The sequence below is a fragment of the Eublepharis macularius genome, chromosome 4 (genome assembly GCF_028583425.1).
Source record: "Eublepharis macularius isolate TG4126 chromosome 4, MPM_Emac_v1.0, whole genome shotgun sequence".
In the NCBI taxonomy this organism is placed as follows: Eukaryota; Metazoa; Chordata; class Lepidosauria; order Squamata; family Eublepharidae; genus Eublepharis; species Eublepharis macularius.
The window spans coordinates 187,633,055-187,651,079 of record NC_072793.1 but is presented as its reverse complement, the minus strand read 5'-3'; the positions used below and the strand labels follow the sequence as shown (position 1 = coordinate 187,651,079).

The window sequence follows — 18,025 nt, the reverse complement described above, 5'->3', positions numbered from 1 at the left end:
TAATACTAGCCTCTATATCATCTGAGACATTATCAGCAATCACTGTTCCTATTATTTTCTCTATTTCTTCAGCAGTTTGCTGATTCTTTAATAGGTGTCTTGGGAAACACCATTGTTTAGCCTTTTGTATTTGTGGTTCCAGAGAGATTGTTAATGTGACTGAAGAATCATCTGAAATTACATTTGATTCAATTTCACAATCCAGAGTTTTATTAATTAGGGAATCCAAAATCAAAATATAGTCAATGTGTATATACGTATCGTGTCTCTGTGAATAATATGTATAATTCCTCTCTTCTTTATGTCGTAACCTCCAAATATCAGTCAGATGATGCGCTTGAAGTAGAGGGTCCAATTTTGTTTTCCTTGTTAGTTTCAGTTCTCTCAAAATTTGATTTATCCAATTTATAATCAACAATGTAATTAAGGTTTCCTCCTGCAATCAGGTGTCCTTGGAACGTCATTAGCTTAATAACAGTATCCTCTATGAAGTTCAATTGGTCTACATTAGGTGCATATAGGGAGGCTAGTGTGTACATTTGATCTTCTATCAGTCCTTTAATAAATATATACCTGCCTTTTGGGTCTTTTACTGTTTTATGTTGTAATGGAAGTGCCCTCGAAATCAAAATAGTGACGCCCCTTGACTTAGAATTACCCTCAGCATGGTATGGGATTGGATCCAATTTGCCTTCAGTATACCAGAATTATTAATCCGAAAGTGAGTTTCCTGCAAATAGACAATTTGAGAATTGATTTTGGTTATATGTGACAGAACTCTTTCTTTTTACTGGGTTTCCCAAACCACTAACATTCAGTGAAACGACTTTGAGTTTAGAACATATTTTACTCTGTGTGGGTTACCTTAGTTGCGATAAAATATGATAAACCATATAATTTGTATGTATTCGTACTATAATTAATACAGCACAACTATTTTTGCCGTCAGGCCACCACACCAGAAACTATTTTTAAACATATCCTGCAACAGTCTCTGAAAATAATTCCTAAATAACGTTAATATCCTCTTAACTTTTAACGAAATTACCTAGTTTCAAATAGAATCAATGATCTGAAGTAGAGTGAATAATACAATTGAGACCTAAGGATCCCTCAACGTGAACTTAAGTACAGAAATCACAAGTAAAGTTAGCAATTCTTTACTTCTTCCTGTTCTTCCCTTCTATGGAGGTATAAAGCTAATCCCCAACAACTATTACTCTCACTCAAGTTATATCAATATGAATCTAGAGCACACCAGTGTCACTTGGTAAACTTAAATCAATATTATATATATTATAAGCTGTAACTTCCCCCCCCTCCCTTTTGCCTTAAAGTTAACTTAATTTATTCAAAAAATAAATTAATTTATTAAACACGTCTGATAATCAAGTTACAAGTACTAGGAAATAATCAAGTTTAGAATCAATCAGGCAGAAACTTTTAAAATCCAATAATTATTTACAAAGCCTTATTGTACATCTCCTCCTCCTCCTCCCCCTCCCTACTGCCCTAAAATCACTTTTATACCCTCAAGTAAAAATCAATATACTAAACACTGAGTTTTGTCTTATAATAATCCCTCTTTGATAGTTATTGTTAATATGAATCAAGTACAACCTAATATGAACAAGCTAATTAATTCAGTGTCTTGTATGCAGTAGATTTCAATTCCCCCCTCACCCCCCCTCAAGTCAGTACAAACTCTTTAAGTAAAGAAATCTTTCTTTTGATTGAACAAACCAAAAATAAAGCTACTCAAATAAAAACACCCCTGAACAACTTTATATACAGTTTCTGTACTATGCATCTCACAAAGAGAACTTAACTCTCGAAAGCTCATGCTACAATAAAATTGGTTAGTCTTAAAGGTGCAACTGGACTCTTTTTGATTTTGCTACCACAGACTAACACGGCTAACTCCTCTGTAGCTACAATACTGTTGTAATTAGCTGGATAGAAGATGGGTGCAAAGTGTGTAAAATTAGCATCTGTAATATGAGAAAAATCCTATGTATAGCAAGCTTCCTGACACTTATTTCCAATCCCTTTCCCGCCCTCTGTCTGGATTTTAGAGACTCCCACCTTTCCCCACTCCATGTGTCTGACGAAGGGAGCTCTGACTCTCGAAAGTTCCCTCCCTGAAAGTCTAGTTGGTCTCTAACACCAGAGAGCCACACATTGGACTCCACACAGAGGGGTCCCTTCATTAGAGCTAACAGGTTTTCTCCAGAGATGAAATGGATGGATGTGAAAGGCAACCTGGCAGAGCACACCATAACCGGTTCAAAACCCTCCCTCCTTTCTCACCGTCCGTCCTTTTCCTGTCCTTCTGGCCTGCAGACCCCATTCCAGGCCAGGCTCCGCAGAGGAGATTCAGGCATGCTGGACAGAGAGAGATGACTCCCCAGTGGCACCACTGGATCACACCAGAAGTTGGGCAGGACCAGTCCACTTGCCACGTTGAATGAGTGGTGGCCTTCACTCGGGATTGCCCCCCCCCCCGGTCTCCAGCTCCATGACAGGGGCCATCGATCGAGGCTTTGGGGAAAGGCTCTACCTACATGGCCAGGTGACCCAGAAGATCTAGAACACACCTTCCCTCCCATCCCCTTAGGTGAGAAAGGAAAAGTAGCAACAACTCAACTAAATAATTTTTTAAAAATTCTTAGCCATTGCAAGGGTTAGCTCTGGAGCAGCTTGTGTGACACAATTCGGACACAATTTTACACCGAATATCCTCTTCAGGCTTTCAACTGTTTGTCAGTTTTACCGACAATGTGTTCTTTACTTTGTCCTTGTAGGTTCCTTGGAGAGTAGCCACAATATGGAGAAGCCCCAGCAGGAGCAAAGAAAACGGACCCCCTTTTGCGACAAAATGCATGAGACAGCAGATACCTTTAGGCAAAGAGTAGGATCCCTTTGCGCCTCCTTGGCGGGGCCACTCACAGCAAATGCTCTTTTCAGTCAGGTTCATGGTCTGCTCTAATTTTTTCTTCAGGAGTCCCCAGAGTGGGTCTTGTGACTCAAGAATTTCCTTACATCTCTTTATCTAATTCCAAGTTCGTCACTCCATTGAAGTCTCCGGCAAGAATTATCTGGTCATATGAAAGATCATCTAGTTGCTTCCTCAAATCCTCAAAGAAGCTTTCCTTTGCACCGTTAGGTGCATAAACTCCGACTACCAACACTCTCTTTAAGTCCCAAGTACATTCCACTGCAATAAATCTGGCTTCCACATCTTTCATTAAAAATTTTGGCTGTAGCTCCTCTTTTATGTACAACACCACTCCTCTTTTTTTCTTGTTGGAGGCCGCTACAAATTCTTTGCCCAATTTTCCTGATTTCAAATATTTTACATCCTGCTTTCTGATATGGGTCTCTTGCAAACAAACAATGTCACATTTTTGTTTTAATAGCCAGTGGAAAATATTTTTTCTCTTATTCGGTGAGTTTAGTCCATTTACATTCCAAGATAAAACTTTGCACTCCATACTCATAATCTTGTTGGTAAGTCTTTTTCATTGTCCCTTATAAATCGCTCCATCTCTCGCTCAGATCTGATGCGCTTTTTGGCCCCTCCAAACTCAAAGGACACACCTTCTGGTAACTCCCATCTGTACCTGATTTTCATGTCCTTCAACATCTGGATTAGCACTTTATATTTTTTCCGATCTAGTAACGCTGACCTGGGTAATTCCTTCATTATGATGATCGTCTTGCCATCAATCTCCAATGGATCTTGAAACTGTTTTGTCACAATCTTCTCTTTCATATTTCGTGTCGTAAACTGCACAATTACGTCTCTTGGTAATTTCCTCTGGGTTGCAATTCTCGAATTCACACGATATGCCACATCTAGGATCGCCACAACTTCCTCCTCCTCCTTCCCCAGGTATTCAGCTAACACCTCAGTCATCTGTTCTTGCGCTGACTTTCCTTCCACTTCTGGCAAGCCACGAAAACGTAACTGCTTCTCCATATGTTTAGTTTCTGCAACTGACATTCTCCCCCTCATCAGTCTCATCTCTGTCTGTTGCGTGTCTGCTAAGTTCTCCATCGCGCCTTCTACTGTTTTAACTCTCTGCTGCGTTCCTTGTAGTTCACTTTGTATTGTTTCCATACCTTTTTTCAATTCTGACAGCTCCGATTTTACTGTCTGCGTAACCTCTTTAACCTCTTTAATCAGCTCCAATTTCGTGTCTTTAAGTTCTTTAATCACATCTAAAAGTTTTTTATCCAGGTTTTCTATTGCCGATTGCCACTCTTTTTTTGACATCGTGGGGCTTGCTTTGGCTCGCTCCCACGAGTCCGCTCTCTTCCTTAGCTCCGTGGCGTAAAACTTAATGTCCTTTTATTTCAAATGTCCCGGTCTTCTTACAAAAATTAAATTTTAAAGCGTCCAAAATGTCGGGCGTCTTTTCTCTATGGTTTCTCTATGATTTTGTAATCCAAAATGGCCTACTTCCTTTTCCGCTGAGGCCGCGACCCTTCCCCTTTCAAAAATGGCGATTCCCTTCTTCCTGCCCTCCAGCAAGGGCCGCTTCTCTCCAGCAACTCTATTGTTGTTACGCACTTCCTGTCTCCCAACTTCCCACAGCAGGTCTCGCGATGGTATCTCTTTCTCACAGCTCCATAACCGCAAGTATTCAAAACAATAGTCCAGTTCCTTTAATAACTTCTTTAAACTGAGTCTCTTTTCAAATACAACTCTTGCCGAGTCTTCCCCTCTTTATCGTTAGCCTGTTGCAGTTTGAAAATCTACTTTTATTTCTCTCTGCTTTAATCAATCTGTCCCGTAACAGAAGATAGTGATCTTTACCTTCTCATTCACATTTCTCGGGTTGTAATCGCTGTTTCGATTTAAACTTCTCCTCTCCGTTTCTTCCCCCAATCGAAGCTTGGGTATGTAGGTCTTATGCCAGCCGAATTGGCCCCAAAACTGCCGCAGAGATTGTAGCCGACCTGTCACAGGGTGGGACCTCAAGGGTCGCAAGGGGGCCCGTTGCGTAGAGCCCCCCCTCGCCCGAGATCAACGCGCCCTGAGGTCTTGAGCGTTCTTTGCCTGCTCTCCGCCTGAGAGCAGTCGGCCGCGGGCTATTTTGCCCCCGCCGGCCGGTTAAAACGGCAGTCCGGTCAGCTCCACAGTTGGAGCTGCGTCAGACCTCCATAAATCCCAAACCGGAAGATAACAACTGCACAAAAGAAAAGAGGACTATTACCAAAGCTCTTTTTTGACTTGATACAACAGGAGACTCTAGAAGATGTATGGAGAAGAGAATATCCTAAAAGTAGACAATTTACTTTTTACTCTGCAAGGCACTGTACATTATCAAGAATCGATATGATCTGGGCCTCAAAAGACTTAGCGTTACGGACTAAGGAGGTAGAAATAATGCCGATGGTAGGCTCAGATCATAATCCAATCATGTGGAAATTAGGGAAAAGGAGAAAAAGGAAAGCACGGAGAATAAATGAGGACTTTCTACAGGAAGGAGAGAATATGGAGATGTTGAGAAGAGAGACAAAGTTCTTCATACAATACAACGTAAATAAAGAAGTACCAACTGATAAAGTTTGGGACGCTTATAAGGCGGTTATAAGGGGCATACTAATGGACTTAAATGGTAGAGTAAGAAAAAAGAAAGAGGAGAATAGACAAGAGATTGAGGAGAAAATAAAAGCCAAAGAAATACAGTTAAAAAAGAGACCAGGGAAAAAGAAATTATATCAAGAAATTAAAATACTTCAAGAACAGTTAACAGCAATGAATAATAAGGAATTGGAGTGGAATCTTAAAAGACTGAATCAGAAAGCATTTGAAGGTGCAAATAAACCTGGGAAGTATTTGGCATGGCAACTGAAGAAGAGAAGGGAAAGAAAACAATAAATAGAATTTGCGAAGATAATAAAACGTATTTGGAACAGACTACCATTAGTAGAGCCTTTTACAAATTCTACGCTAAGTTGTATAATAAGAAGGAGGTAAATAAAGAGTCAATAGCGTTATATTTGGAGAAAATGAAACTTCCAGTAATTTCGGAAGCTTGGAGAAATAAACTGAACAGTGAAGTGACAGATGAGGAATTAAATAAGGCAATACAATCTGCAAATCTAGGAAAGGCGCCAGGGCCAGATGGACTTACAGCGAAATTTTATAAGGTAATGGCTAATGAACTGGCACCATTCCTAAAAGAGGTGATCAATGGAGTTTTAAAGGACCAGCGGATTCCAGATACCTGGAATGAAGCGAATATATCATTGATCCCCAAAGAGGGCCAAGACTTGACTAATGTGAAAAATTACAGACCTATATCGTTACTTAACAATGATTATAAAATCTTTGCGAAGATACTGGCGGAGAGACTGAAGGGGTGGCTTTCGGAAGTCATTGAGGAGGAACAAGCGGGCTTTTTGCCAGACAGACAAATCAGAGACAATTTAAGGACAGTGATTAATGCTATTGAATATTATGATAAGCGCTGTGACAAAGAGGTTGGTTTCTTCTTTGTTGATGCTGAAAAGGCGTTTGATAATTTAAACTGGGACTTTATGTTTGCCACTATGGAAAAGCTACAATTGGGAGAAAGATTCATTAGAGCAATTAAGGAAATTTACAGAGACCAGACTGCAGCAATTGTGGTGAATGATGAAGCGACTAAGAAATTGATTATAAGTAAAGGAACAAGACAAGGTTGCCCGTTGTCTCCACTGCTGTTCATTCTGGTATTGGAGATCCTGATGATACAAATACGACAAGATGAAGAAATTCGAGGAATTAAAATAAAGGACTATTCATACAAGGTCAGAGCATTTGCGGATGACATAATGTTAATTGTAGAAGACCCATTGGAGAACATGCCAAAAGTGATAGATAAGATTAAGGAGTTCGGAGACTTGGCAGGTTTTTATATTAATAAAAAGAAGTCAAAGATATTATGCAAAAATATCACTAAGCAGAAACAACAATTGTTAACGGAAATAACGGATTGTGAAGTAACAAGCAAGGTGAAATATTTGGGAATCGAACTGACTGCTAAGAATATAGACTTATTTAAAAATAACTATGAAAAACTATGGACTCAGATAGAGAGAGATCTGATTAAATGGAACAGACTAAATCTGTCATGGTTGGGAAGGATTGCAGCAGTTAAGATGAATGTGTTACCAAGAGTAATGTTTTTGCTACAGACAATACCAATCATCAGTGACTCTAAGCAATTTGAAAAATGGCAGAGGAAAATATCAGACTTTGTATGGGCAGGCAAGAAGCCTCGAGTGAAAATGAAAGTTTTGCAAGATGCAAAGGAAAGAGGCGGAATGCAACTGCCCAATCTAAGACTTTACCATGACGCAATTTGCTTGGTGTGGTTGAAGGAGTGGATGACGCTAAAGAATAAGAAATTACTAGCCCTAGAGGGATATCAAAAAATATTTGGATGGCATGCATACTTATGGCATGATAAAGTAAAGGCGAACTCGATGTTCCTGCATCACTATATACGGAGAAGTTTATATATAATCTGGAAGAAGTATAAAATCTATTTGGAAGAAGGAACCCCTTTGTGGGTAGTTCCATATGAGGTGATAGACTCGAGAGCTGTTGATAATGAGCAACAATGTTTAACTTACAAAGAAATAACTAGAACTGAAGCATCTAAACTCAGAATAAAGACTCAGGAGGAACTATCACCTTATTACGACTGGTTCCAGTACAGACAGATTAGAGATTTATATAACTCGGACTCTGTAAAGGGAGGTATACGAACAGAGAATTCGGAACTAGAGCAGACCCTTTTTAAAGAGGACAAGAAAAGAATATCTAAGGTATACCAAGCACTGCTGAAATGGTATACTGAGGATGAAGTAGTTAAAGGACAAATGGTGAAATGGGCCATAAATTTCAATAAAGAAATAACAATGGAGGCATGGGAATACTTGTGGAAGACTACAATGAAGACAACGACATGCACTAGTATTAAAGAGAACATTTACAAAATGATTTACCGTTGGTACATGACACCAAAGAAGATTGCGCTAGGGAATTCGAACACTTCTAATAAATGCTGGAAATGCAGGAAGCATGAGGGCTCCCTCTACCATATGTGGTGGACGTGTGAGGTAGCTAGGCAGTACTGGGGGGAAATAATAAGAGAAATGAGTGAGATTTTACAATTTCAAATTAATAAGAACCCAGAACTCCTGCTACTTAACTTGGGAATGGAGGGAATTCCAGCCCATCATAGGACGTTGATATTTTACATGACGGCAGCAGCTAGACTTTTGTATGCGCAAAAATGGAAAGTACAAGAAGTGCCAGCCATTGAAGATTGGATCCACAAATTGCTGTATATGGTAGAAATGGACAAAATGACAAGAAAATTGAGAAACCTGGACTCAGGACAGTTTAACACAGACTGGGAGAAGCTGAAACAATATTTGGAGAAGAAATGGGAGGTGGGAGGAGAACTGTGGCAGTTTGAGAACTACTGATGTACAATAAAATGTAGAGGGGGGTGACTTTACCGGGGAGGAGTAGAGGTTAAAGAGAATTTCTAAGCAGTTATGATATTAGATTGATACATATAGAACAACAAACAGAATATTGATAGAAAACAATTAATCATAAGGGTTAACTATAAGGATTGACTAACTAATAATATTTTCTTTTTGATTCCGTACAATGTACCAAACTGAGTATGTTTCTTTGAAGCTGTATATGAGTCAAATTGATTGATATCATATATAGACTTATGATTGAAGGGGAATAGAAATACTAATGTAAACAAATATAACTAAAATAGAAAGAAGAAGATAGAATGAATAACATATAGATTATAAGTTAAACTGGTTGATTTATGTGAATGTATGGTTTACATAGTTTATGATATATAGAAATATTTGAAAGTGGAATAATGAAAAATGGGATAAATTGTTTATCCATTATGGAAAAAGGGATTCATAGACAGGGTACAGAGTATTAAAAATAGTTAAAGAAGTATTGCTTAGAATAAAGGGAGAATATATATTTGTTAGATAGAGGAATATATAAAGAGTAAGGGAAAAGGGATAAAGGGTTGGAAAACTGTTGGAAGTCAACAAAATGGGGGGGAAAGGGAGGGGGTTAGAAATTGGGAAATGGGAAAATTGACTGTAATGTGTAAACATTTGATCCTAATCCAATAAAAAATTTTTCAAAAAAAAAGAAAAAAATTTCCTTACATCTCTTCCATCATTTCCCCCCACTCTAAGCTGGTCTTCTAGGTATGGATTGGGACTTGTTTGGTGAACAAGAGAACAAACATCTTCCACTAAATGGTAACTTGGAAAAGCCCCACAAACGATGCCCTATAGACAAGGACTGTGGGGCCTAAGATATCCCCGCTGCAGAGGAGTGTGTGCAAAATGAAACGAGAGAGCCAGAAATCACTTTTTGGTAAAGCAGCTTCCAGAACTGTGAACCAAATCCAGGAAACCAAATCATGGTGACACCCTCCCACAAGAAAGTTTGTGTGTTGCCTTTTAGAAGCATAAAATCATAGCTCTCCTCTGCACCCGATCTAGTTGTCCACATCCTTTTTGAAGTGAGGCCTCCAGAACCGCACACAAAACTCCAGGTACGGCCTGACCAACGTGGTGCATAGTCGGACGACATCCTGTGATATGCCTTTAATACACCCCAAGATGGTGTTCCCTTATTTTGTTGCTGCTTCACACTCAGGGCTCATATTCAGCTTCCTATCCAGCCGTATCCCAAGACCATGTTTTTCCAGTTCTTATACCACAGCAACAACAACATCTTTTCCTTAGCAGCTTTCACCTATCAGAACTCAAGAGGAGCAGGCCCATATCTTATTAATTAACTGTTGGCTAGAAGGAAGAGTGTGCACAATGCTCATGAGTGTATCTTTTCCCCCCTTGGCTGCCCCAGCAGTGGTACCAGCTCCTTGTCAATCGGGTGAGTCCTCGCAAGGAGAGACCCCTCCCCACCAATCGGCCTTGGAAATGTTCAGAAAGGGGAATATGCAGACTGCAATCACAGGCTGCAATTCTGAAGACACCCCCCTGGGAGAAAGCACCACTGAATAACATAGAACTTACATTTGAGTAGACCTGTATAGGATTGCTATCCCCCTATCCTGCTAGCCATTTGCCTACTCTGCCCTTTCAAAAACAATCCTGCCTGCCCACAGCAAAAGGAAAAGCTATGGAAAAAACACACCATCTTTTTAGGTGGGCAGGGAAGGGCAGATTTAGACATTCGTGCTGCCTGCCTGCCAGCCCACCCTGGGCAGGGGAGATTCACGGCAATTCATGCAAGAACAGCTGTCATTGTGGGGAATAAAACTGTAAATCAAAAGGAAACATGATTCCAGTGGGCAACAGCAGGATGCAGATGCCTGGGTGGGGCATACCACATGGTCCCTGACATCACAGCCCTCAGTTGTGGTTGCGCAGTCACTGGGTCTTTCTGTCACCTGGGAAACCAATGGGGCGGGGGCTTCCAAGGCTGCAGGGACACTGGGGGATGAGAGCTGGCTGCGCCCCTTTCTGCCATTCAAAGGGATGTCATCGGACACCACTGCGATTGGTGGGTGTTAAGGGCTCTGGAACACACACACTGCAATCTGATCCGTGCAGCACGGCATGTATTTATGTATGTAATTTATAGCCCGCCTTTCTCACTGAGACTCAAGGCAGATTACACCGCATGAAATCAGTACAGTCAATGTCAAGGATATTTCCATAAAAAATACCATAGGGTAAATAAACACAATTTTACAAAAAGATAGCGATAGTAAGAATCCAATACAGAGTTGAAGAAATACTGAAAGAGAACATAAACAATTCTAGGGCTGACATTCGACCACATGAAGCACAAGTAGCTCATGGGGGCACATATTTAAGACAACAGATATTATGTAAGGCGACATAGTGGTCAAGTCTATGGTCCTTAGTGAAGCATCTGAGAGCCCCTCTCTAAAATACAAATGCCTTTTTGAATAACTCGGTTTTGCATCGTTTGTGGAAAGCTAGGAGAAGGGGGTGCTCCTGACCTCAGGCAGGCTACTCCACAGGGTAGAGGCCACCACAGAGAAAGCCCATCTATGGGCAGCTGTTGATTTCACCCATGTGTAGGGTGGCACCTGCAGGAGACCCTGTTCAGATGAGTGAAGTTGGCGTGGAGGAACATAGGGAGAGAGGCGGTCCTGTAGGTATGCCGGACCAATGCCACGAAGAGCTTTGTATACCTTGAACTGAGCACGGTAGCTGATAGGTAGCCAATGGAGTGACTGCAGAATGCAGGTGATGTTCATACTCCTGCTCACTCCTGATAGCAGTCACATAGCGGCATTTTGAACCAGCTGGAGTCTCTAGTTAATTTGGATGGGAGACTTTTGTATAGTGCATTCATGTTACCATAGCATGGATCCAGGTGGTCCGGTGGGCCATGTATGGTTAACCCTCACCTGATGAATGCCCATACGGAGTGGCTGGTGGGTTCTAGGATTTGGGTGTCAATTCTCAAAGCTTTTATGTCATTATACTGAATAAAGGAACACATTATAACAGTGTTTTATTTTACTGCTTGCAAATGCTGGAAGCCAATTTACCTAATGTAACAGCCATCCGTACGTCAACAACCTTTATGGTTTTCATCTTATGTGGACTCTTTGATGGAAAGTAAGGTTATCACTCCGACTGAAACTTTTCCCACACACCAGGCACTTATATGGTTTCTCTCCTGTGTGAATCCTTTGGTGGGAAGAAAGGCTTCCACTCCGACGGAAGCTTTTCCCACATTCCAGGCATTTATATGGTTTTTCTCCTGTGTGAATCCTTTCATGTGACGTAAGGTATGAACTCGAACAGAAGCTTTTCCCGCACTCCAGGCATTTATAGGGTTTCTCCCCTGTGTGAATCCTTTGATGAGAGGAAAGGTTTGTACTCTGACTGAAGCTTTTCCCACACTCCAGGCATTTGTATGGTTTCTCCCCCGAGTGAATTCTTTGATGGACAGTAAGTTTTCCACTCCAACTGAAACTTTTCCCACACTCCAGGCATTTATATGGTTTCTCACCTGTGTGAACTTTTTGGTGGGAAGAAAGGTTGTCACTCCGAGTGAAACTTTTCCCACACTCCAGGCATTTGTATGGTTTCTCCCCTGAGTGAATTCTTTGATGGAGAGCAAACGTTCCACTCTGACTGAAGCTTTTCCCACACTCCAGGCATTTATATGGTTTCTTCCCTGTGTGAATCCTGGCATGTGAGGTAAGGTCTGAACTCAAACGGAACCTTTTTCCACACTCCAGGCATTTATATGGTTTTTCCCCTGTGTGAATGCTTTGATGGACAGTAAGTTCTCCAGTTCGACTGAAACTTTTCCCACACTCCAGGCATTTATACGGCTTCTCTCCTGAGTGAATTCTTTGGTGGGAAGAAAGGCTTCCACTCCAACTGAAACTTTCCCCACACTCCAGGCATTTATATGGTTTCTCCCCTGTGTGAATCCTTTCATGTGAGGTAAGGTATGAACTCGCAAGGAATTTTTTCCCACACTCCAGGCATGTATATGGTTTTTCCCCTGAGTGAATTCTTTGATGGACAGTAAGTTTTCCACTCTGACTGAAGTTTTTCCCACATTCCAGGCATTTATATGGTTTCTCGCCTGTGTGAATCCTTTCATGTGAGGTAAGGTCTGAACTCGAACGGTAGCTTTTCCCACACTCTAGGCATTTATATGGTTTCTCCCCTGTGTGAATCCTTTGATGTAAGGTAAAGTCAGAACTAAAACGAAAGCTTTTCCCACACTCCAGGCATTTATAGGGTTTCTCTCCAGTGTGAATCCTTTCATGTGAGGTAAGGTCTGAACTCGAACGGTAGCTTTTCCCACACTTCAGGCATTTATAGGGTTTCTCCCCTGAGTGAATTCTTTGATGGGAAATCAGGTTATCACTCCGACTGAAACCTTGACCACACTCCAGGCATTTATAGGGTTTCTCCCCTGTATGAATCCTTTCATGTGAAGTGACGTCTGAACTCGAATGAAAGTTTTCCCCACACTTCAGGCATTTGTATGGTTTCTCTCCAGTGTGAAATCTTTGGTGGGAAGAAAGCTTCCCGCTGCAACTGAAGCTTTTTCCACACTCCAGGAATATTTTCTGTTTGTCACATATGTTCCATTGAATATTAATATCTGCTTTGTTGGGAAAATTTTCCCTGCTTGCAGTGAGCTCATTCCTGTTCTCTCCTTTGTTTATTTTTTCCAGGAGAGAGTCATTCTCATTTTCAAGACCAGAAAAATTCTCCCCTTTATAAAGGTGTTTTCCCTCCTCCATCCTCCGGGCATCACAATACTCAGTCTTTTCTTGCACATCTGAATACAGAGCCTCTTTCTCCATCGCTGGATGTTGTTTTGTTTCATTCTCTGACTCCCACACATGCGCAGCTGAAAGAAAGAGAAACCTGGTGTGAGGTCAGGGTTATGAACGCTCAGGCATTAAACACCAACTGTCTGCAGCCATTTCTCCCCCTGACCTTCTCATTTATGGCCATCCATACACATGTCATATGGTCTGAAGAGAGGTGGCCAGCCAGATGGAGAAAAAGGGAATCCAATGTCAAGAAGAACCCCGAGTTATTTCTGCCTCTATCTTTAAGACCACAGAGGTAGGGTTTCAAGGCAAAACAGGGTATGATTCTACCTTTTTCATTTTCTGTGTGCTCAGGTATCCAGGTGGATGCCCAGCTGGTGTCAGGGAGCTGGGACTCCTGTCACTAATAGGATCCAAACCATATTTTACTAACTCGTCAACAAGAATATCATGTGGAATCTGATCAAACGCCTTGCTGAAACCAAGATAAACTATGTCTGCCGCATCCCCCTGACATGCTAAAGTAGTAACTCTGTCAAAAACGGAGGTAAGGTCAGTCTGGCATGATTTGTTCTTGAGGAACCCATGCTGGCTCTTAGTAATCACAGCTGTCTTTTCTAGATGCTCAAGGACCGACCGTTTGACAAATTGTCCAGGAACTTTCTAGGTGTGGACGTCAAGCGGGTGGGTTGATAATTACTTGGCTCTTCCTTTCCCCCCCTCTTGAAGATGGGGACAACATTTTCCCACCTCCAGTTTTCTGGCACCTCATCCTCAAAGATGACAGACAGGGGCTCTGCAATTGCACCAGCAAATTCCTTTAGGACTCCTGGGGTGCAAGTCCTCTGGCCCTGAGGACCTGATTTCATTCAAAGAAGCCAGGTGTTTACGTACCACCCCAACGTCTATCCTAGGTTGCAATTCCGTTTCTTCCTTACTTGTTCTCCTTGCAAGGGAAGACCAAGGCAAAGGAGGAACTGAGCAGTTCTGCCCTCTCTTTACCTCCTGTTAAAACCTCACCTTCCTCTCCCCGCAGTGGGCCCAACACTTCCTTATTCATTTTCCTGCTCTGAACCTAACCAAAGAACCCCTTTTTGTTTTGTTTAGCATCTCTCGCTAGCCGGAGCTCATACTGAGCTTTAGCCTTGAATACACTCTCTCTACGAGTACCTACAAGTTGTTTATTTTCAGACTTGGTTATACAGCCCTCCTTCCACTTCTTAAATGTCTTTTTTTAATTTTCTGACCAGTGCAGGATTCTTTTCTTGTTCTTTCTCTGAATCTCCAGTTGAAATCTGCACACAACAACCCAGTCAAATAAACCATCATGTCACGGCAATATTATTTCTTTCTCCTTTACATTCACCCAGGGGCTCTCAGCTGACCTTCCATGCTCTGGTTCAGGTACTTCCTCACAAGTAGATACAGCCTTGGCCTATAGGGCTACTCGTCCACCCTTCCTTGCTGGTCTATTCCTTTTAAACAAGTTGGGCCCCTCGATCCTAATATTCCAACTGTGTGTCTCATCCCACCAACTGGAATTGTACGACTTGTGTACTATACCCGGAAACAAACCTAAAACATTCTTTGAGTTTTATCTCTTGCCAGAAGTTAAATGATTTGGTATTTGAAAGCTCAGTAGACACCTAGGGCTTCTTACGTGCACGTCTATATCTGAATCAAGCCTGACCGGAGTCATCCAGGACACCTGCAAGGTGCTAGAACGTTATATTGGCACACCGTCTGGGCCAGGCCCTTCGGCATCGCGTGCAGCACTGCTCTCGGCTGGGTGGGCGGATGTCTTCACTCGAGAGCTCTGTGGGGTTGCTTTGGGTCATGTCTCTGCAATAAAGCACAGGCTTGTCTTTGCAGGATCCAGGATCAACGTGTGACTTCTCCAGGGAAAGGGATCCTGGGGTCACAGGGTGGGTGAACACCCTTGCCCAAAAGTGGACAACGTTTGGCTAGGCTTGGAAGAAGTGATCAGTCTTGGGAGGAGAAAGTGGCCAATTTTTAGTGGTTCCAGATCTCCAGGCACCATTTCAGCATTCAAAACTCAGCCAAGCTCTTCTGAGAACCCACCATAACCCATCAGCCCTTGGAAGGAAGCACAAGCGACACACAGACCCGCAACAGGTGGAAGAACTTACCCGCCAATCCCTCCTCTTCAAATGAGCCTCGGAGAAACAGCTCTTCCTCTTCCAGCCAGGATATGAGTTCAGGCTTGGCAACTTGAGGTCCTTTTTATCAGGGGGGAAAAACAAAATCATAACTCTTCTGGGTACACATAAATCCAGCAATTCTAAGCTGGCTTGACTCTGTCCCTCCAGAAATACAGAACAGACAGGTAATAGGGGTGGGATGGAGTCCAGGACGTGGTCAACTGTCTATCTTTTGTTACTCTTGGTGGGGGACAGAGGTAAGTGGCCATTCACACAAGCACCCCCCTATTCTGGGTCTCTTGGGACCTGAGCCTGTGTATACACAGATTGCATATTGGTGGAGTATTTTCCCATGAAAAAATGAGGCCATTGTTTTAAAAGGGTTGACTGTTAACTGCCAAGGGAAAGACTGAAGTCCTAACGCAACGATTATGCAAACCTTTGATCATTAAGGTGTCACAGCTATTCTATGAGAGAGCTGTGCCAAAGTGAGAGAGGGAAAGAGAATGCAAGGAGACGTCTTGGGAACTCGAGAGGGAGAACGATGCCGGAGAGATGGACAGAAAGGAGCTTGGCAGGAGTCAGAGAACCAGAGGATGAAGAGAGGGACGTTGGGAGCCTCCGTGCCAGGAACCAGGAGCAGCAATGGAGGAATGGGGAGAAAGCATGGGCTCCGCGGGCCATAGTGAGAGAAGGAGGGAGAATAAGAAAAGGGGAGAGATTAGATCAAAGAGGGAGGTGGGATAGATGGAAAAACCTGCCTTGTATGCCTGAATCCCAGGCCTTAGAAGGGGGGGGGGGAGTCCTGATATACTGGAGTCAACAAGTTGCCTTATTTGCTAGTTTCAGGATTTATTTGTCGCAAACAATAACTGTTTCTTGCAGCTGCAATCCAAATGATCTCAGCAAGTCAGGACGGTTGGCTTTTAGGATGAGCCTTCTTGCAAAAGGGAACCTGGAAAACTCATTTTGCGCTCTAACAAATATTTGCAACTATTCCTCTGAGCCAGATCAAGCGGCTTCTCCCCCTTCGCCTTTGGACATCTTTTCTCTGGGAGTGAAAGCGGGGGCGGGGGGGGGAGTTCAGCTACTCCCATTTCTGTTTTCTGTGGCAGGAAGAGCTGGGAGAGCGGAGCAGAAAGAGGCCCCGTATGACTAAAGGGTGCTGGTGTAATAATGGCGCCGGAAGTTCTCTGCCTACTCCCTGAATAAGTGAGTGGGAAATGCCAGCTGAGAAACAACCAGTGGCCCAAAAGCCAGCAGCTCCGGTAAGATGCAAGGAATCTGAGATGAGGTCTTTGGGAAAAATGGCTGCACTTTGGTTCAGATCTGCAAGTACTGTCAGGTTGTGGCCTGGCTCAGATATGTGGCTACAGAGCCAGTTAGGAACCCCTGTGGAGCCGTCTCCGAGTTCCCCAGAGATTCGACCCTGGGAGGCTGTTCTCAGAGAGCTCTGCGTGGACTCCCCGGTTCTTCACGCAGCTGAAATGCCCACTAACGGCTCAGCCCTGATCAGGGCCAGATCTAGGGTTGCCAGTGTCCAGGGCAACCCTAGTCTGTCCCCTCCAGTGCACACACGCCCCCAGCGCTGCATGATGACATCATTTCTGTGACATCATCACGCAGGGCAGAGCATGCCACCCGTGCGGTGTGCCAGCAGAGGCAGCGTGCAGGGCTGGGAAGCCGCCCAGGCCATTTGCCTCCCCGCAGGACAGGCCACCCACTGTCCTGCGGGGCAGGCAAATGGTGCAGGCGGCCTCACAGCCACCCATGCTACCTTTTGCCTGCCCTGCAGGAGGGTCGCGTGGCAAGCCGGCCGCCCCCTGTCCTGCGGGGCTGGCAAAACACAGCGCGGGAGGCTGGGAAGCTGCATGCACTGCAGCTGGGATTACCACGCTTCACTCCGCACCTCTTCTGACGCCGCTCACGTGGTCCAGGCCCGGGGCTGCCAGGCAGGGGCTCCCCCTCCACAAGGAGAACTCACAACCCCCTCCCACATCAGAGGAGAGACCAGGGAGGGTGGCAGAGATCAGCCACTGGGCCCAGGGGAGGCAGCCTGGCCACGGCCTTCCCCATTCAGGTCTTCCTCACATCCACTCCTCCCACCAGAAGGAGGCAGCCCAGGAGAAAGGGACCCTTACCCAGAGAGGCCACGATCCCAAAGTTCTCCAGCATGACTTCCTTGTACAGGGCTCTCTGGGCCGGGCGCAGCAGGCTCCACTCCCCCCGGGTGAAACGCACAGCCACCTCTTCGAAGGACACCGGACTCTGGAAGGAGAAGGGGGGAGCATTTCCTTACACCACTGGAAAGCTGGCCCATGGGACCAGGGAGGGGGCAGAAAGAGAGGCAGGGGGGATTAATACAGGAAGGCCAGCACCGAGAGGAGGGGAGCCCCTTGGGGGCATTTCGCTCCCCACTCCCGGCTCTCCTTGGGGGCACTGGGGGCCCAGAGGGGTGGCCCTCCTTGGCAGGGGGCTGGCAGGCTT

At 43.8% G+C, this 18,025-nt stretch overlaps 1 protein-coding gene across 1 annotated transcript in view; it reads right to left on the bottom strand.

Moving 5' to 3' along the window:
* The window catches only part of LOC129326935 (zinc finger protein 721-like), a 37,793-nt gene extending 19,991 nt beyond the window's left edge, over positions 1-17,802 (bottom strand). The window contains exons 1-4 of the mRNA XM_054975270.1: positions 17,680-17,802; positions 15,527-15,616; positions 11,673-13,450; positions 1,804-1,810 (exon numbers count right to left, since the gene is read on the bottom strand). Of these exons, the coding sequence (XP_054831245.1) occupies positions 1,804-1,810; positions 11,673-13,450; positions 15,527-15,616; positions 17,680-17,713 (1,909 nt within the window). The 5' untranslated portion in view covers positions 17,714-17,802. The remainder of the gene's footprint in view (positions 1-1,803; positions 1,811-11,672; positions 13,451-15,526; positions 15,617-17,679) is intronic.
* Between the last annotated feature and the right edge of the window lie 223 nt (positions 17,803-18,025).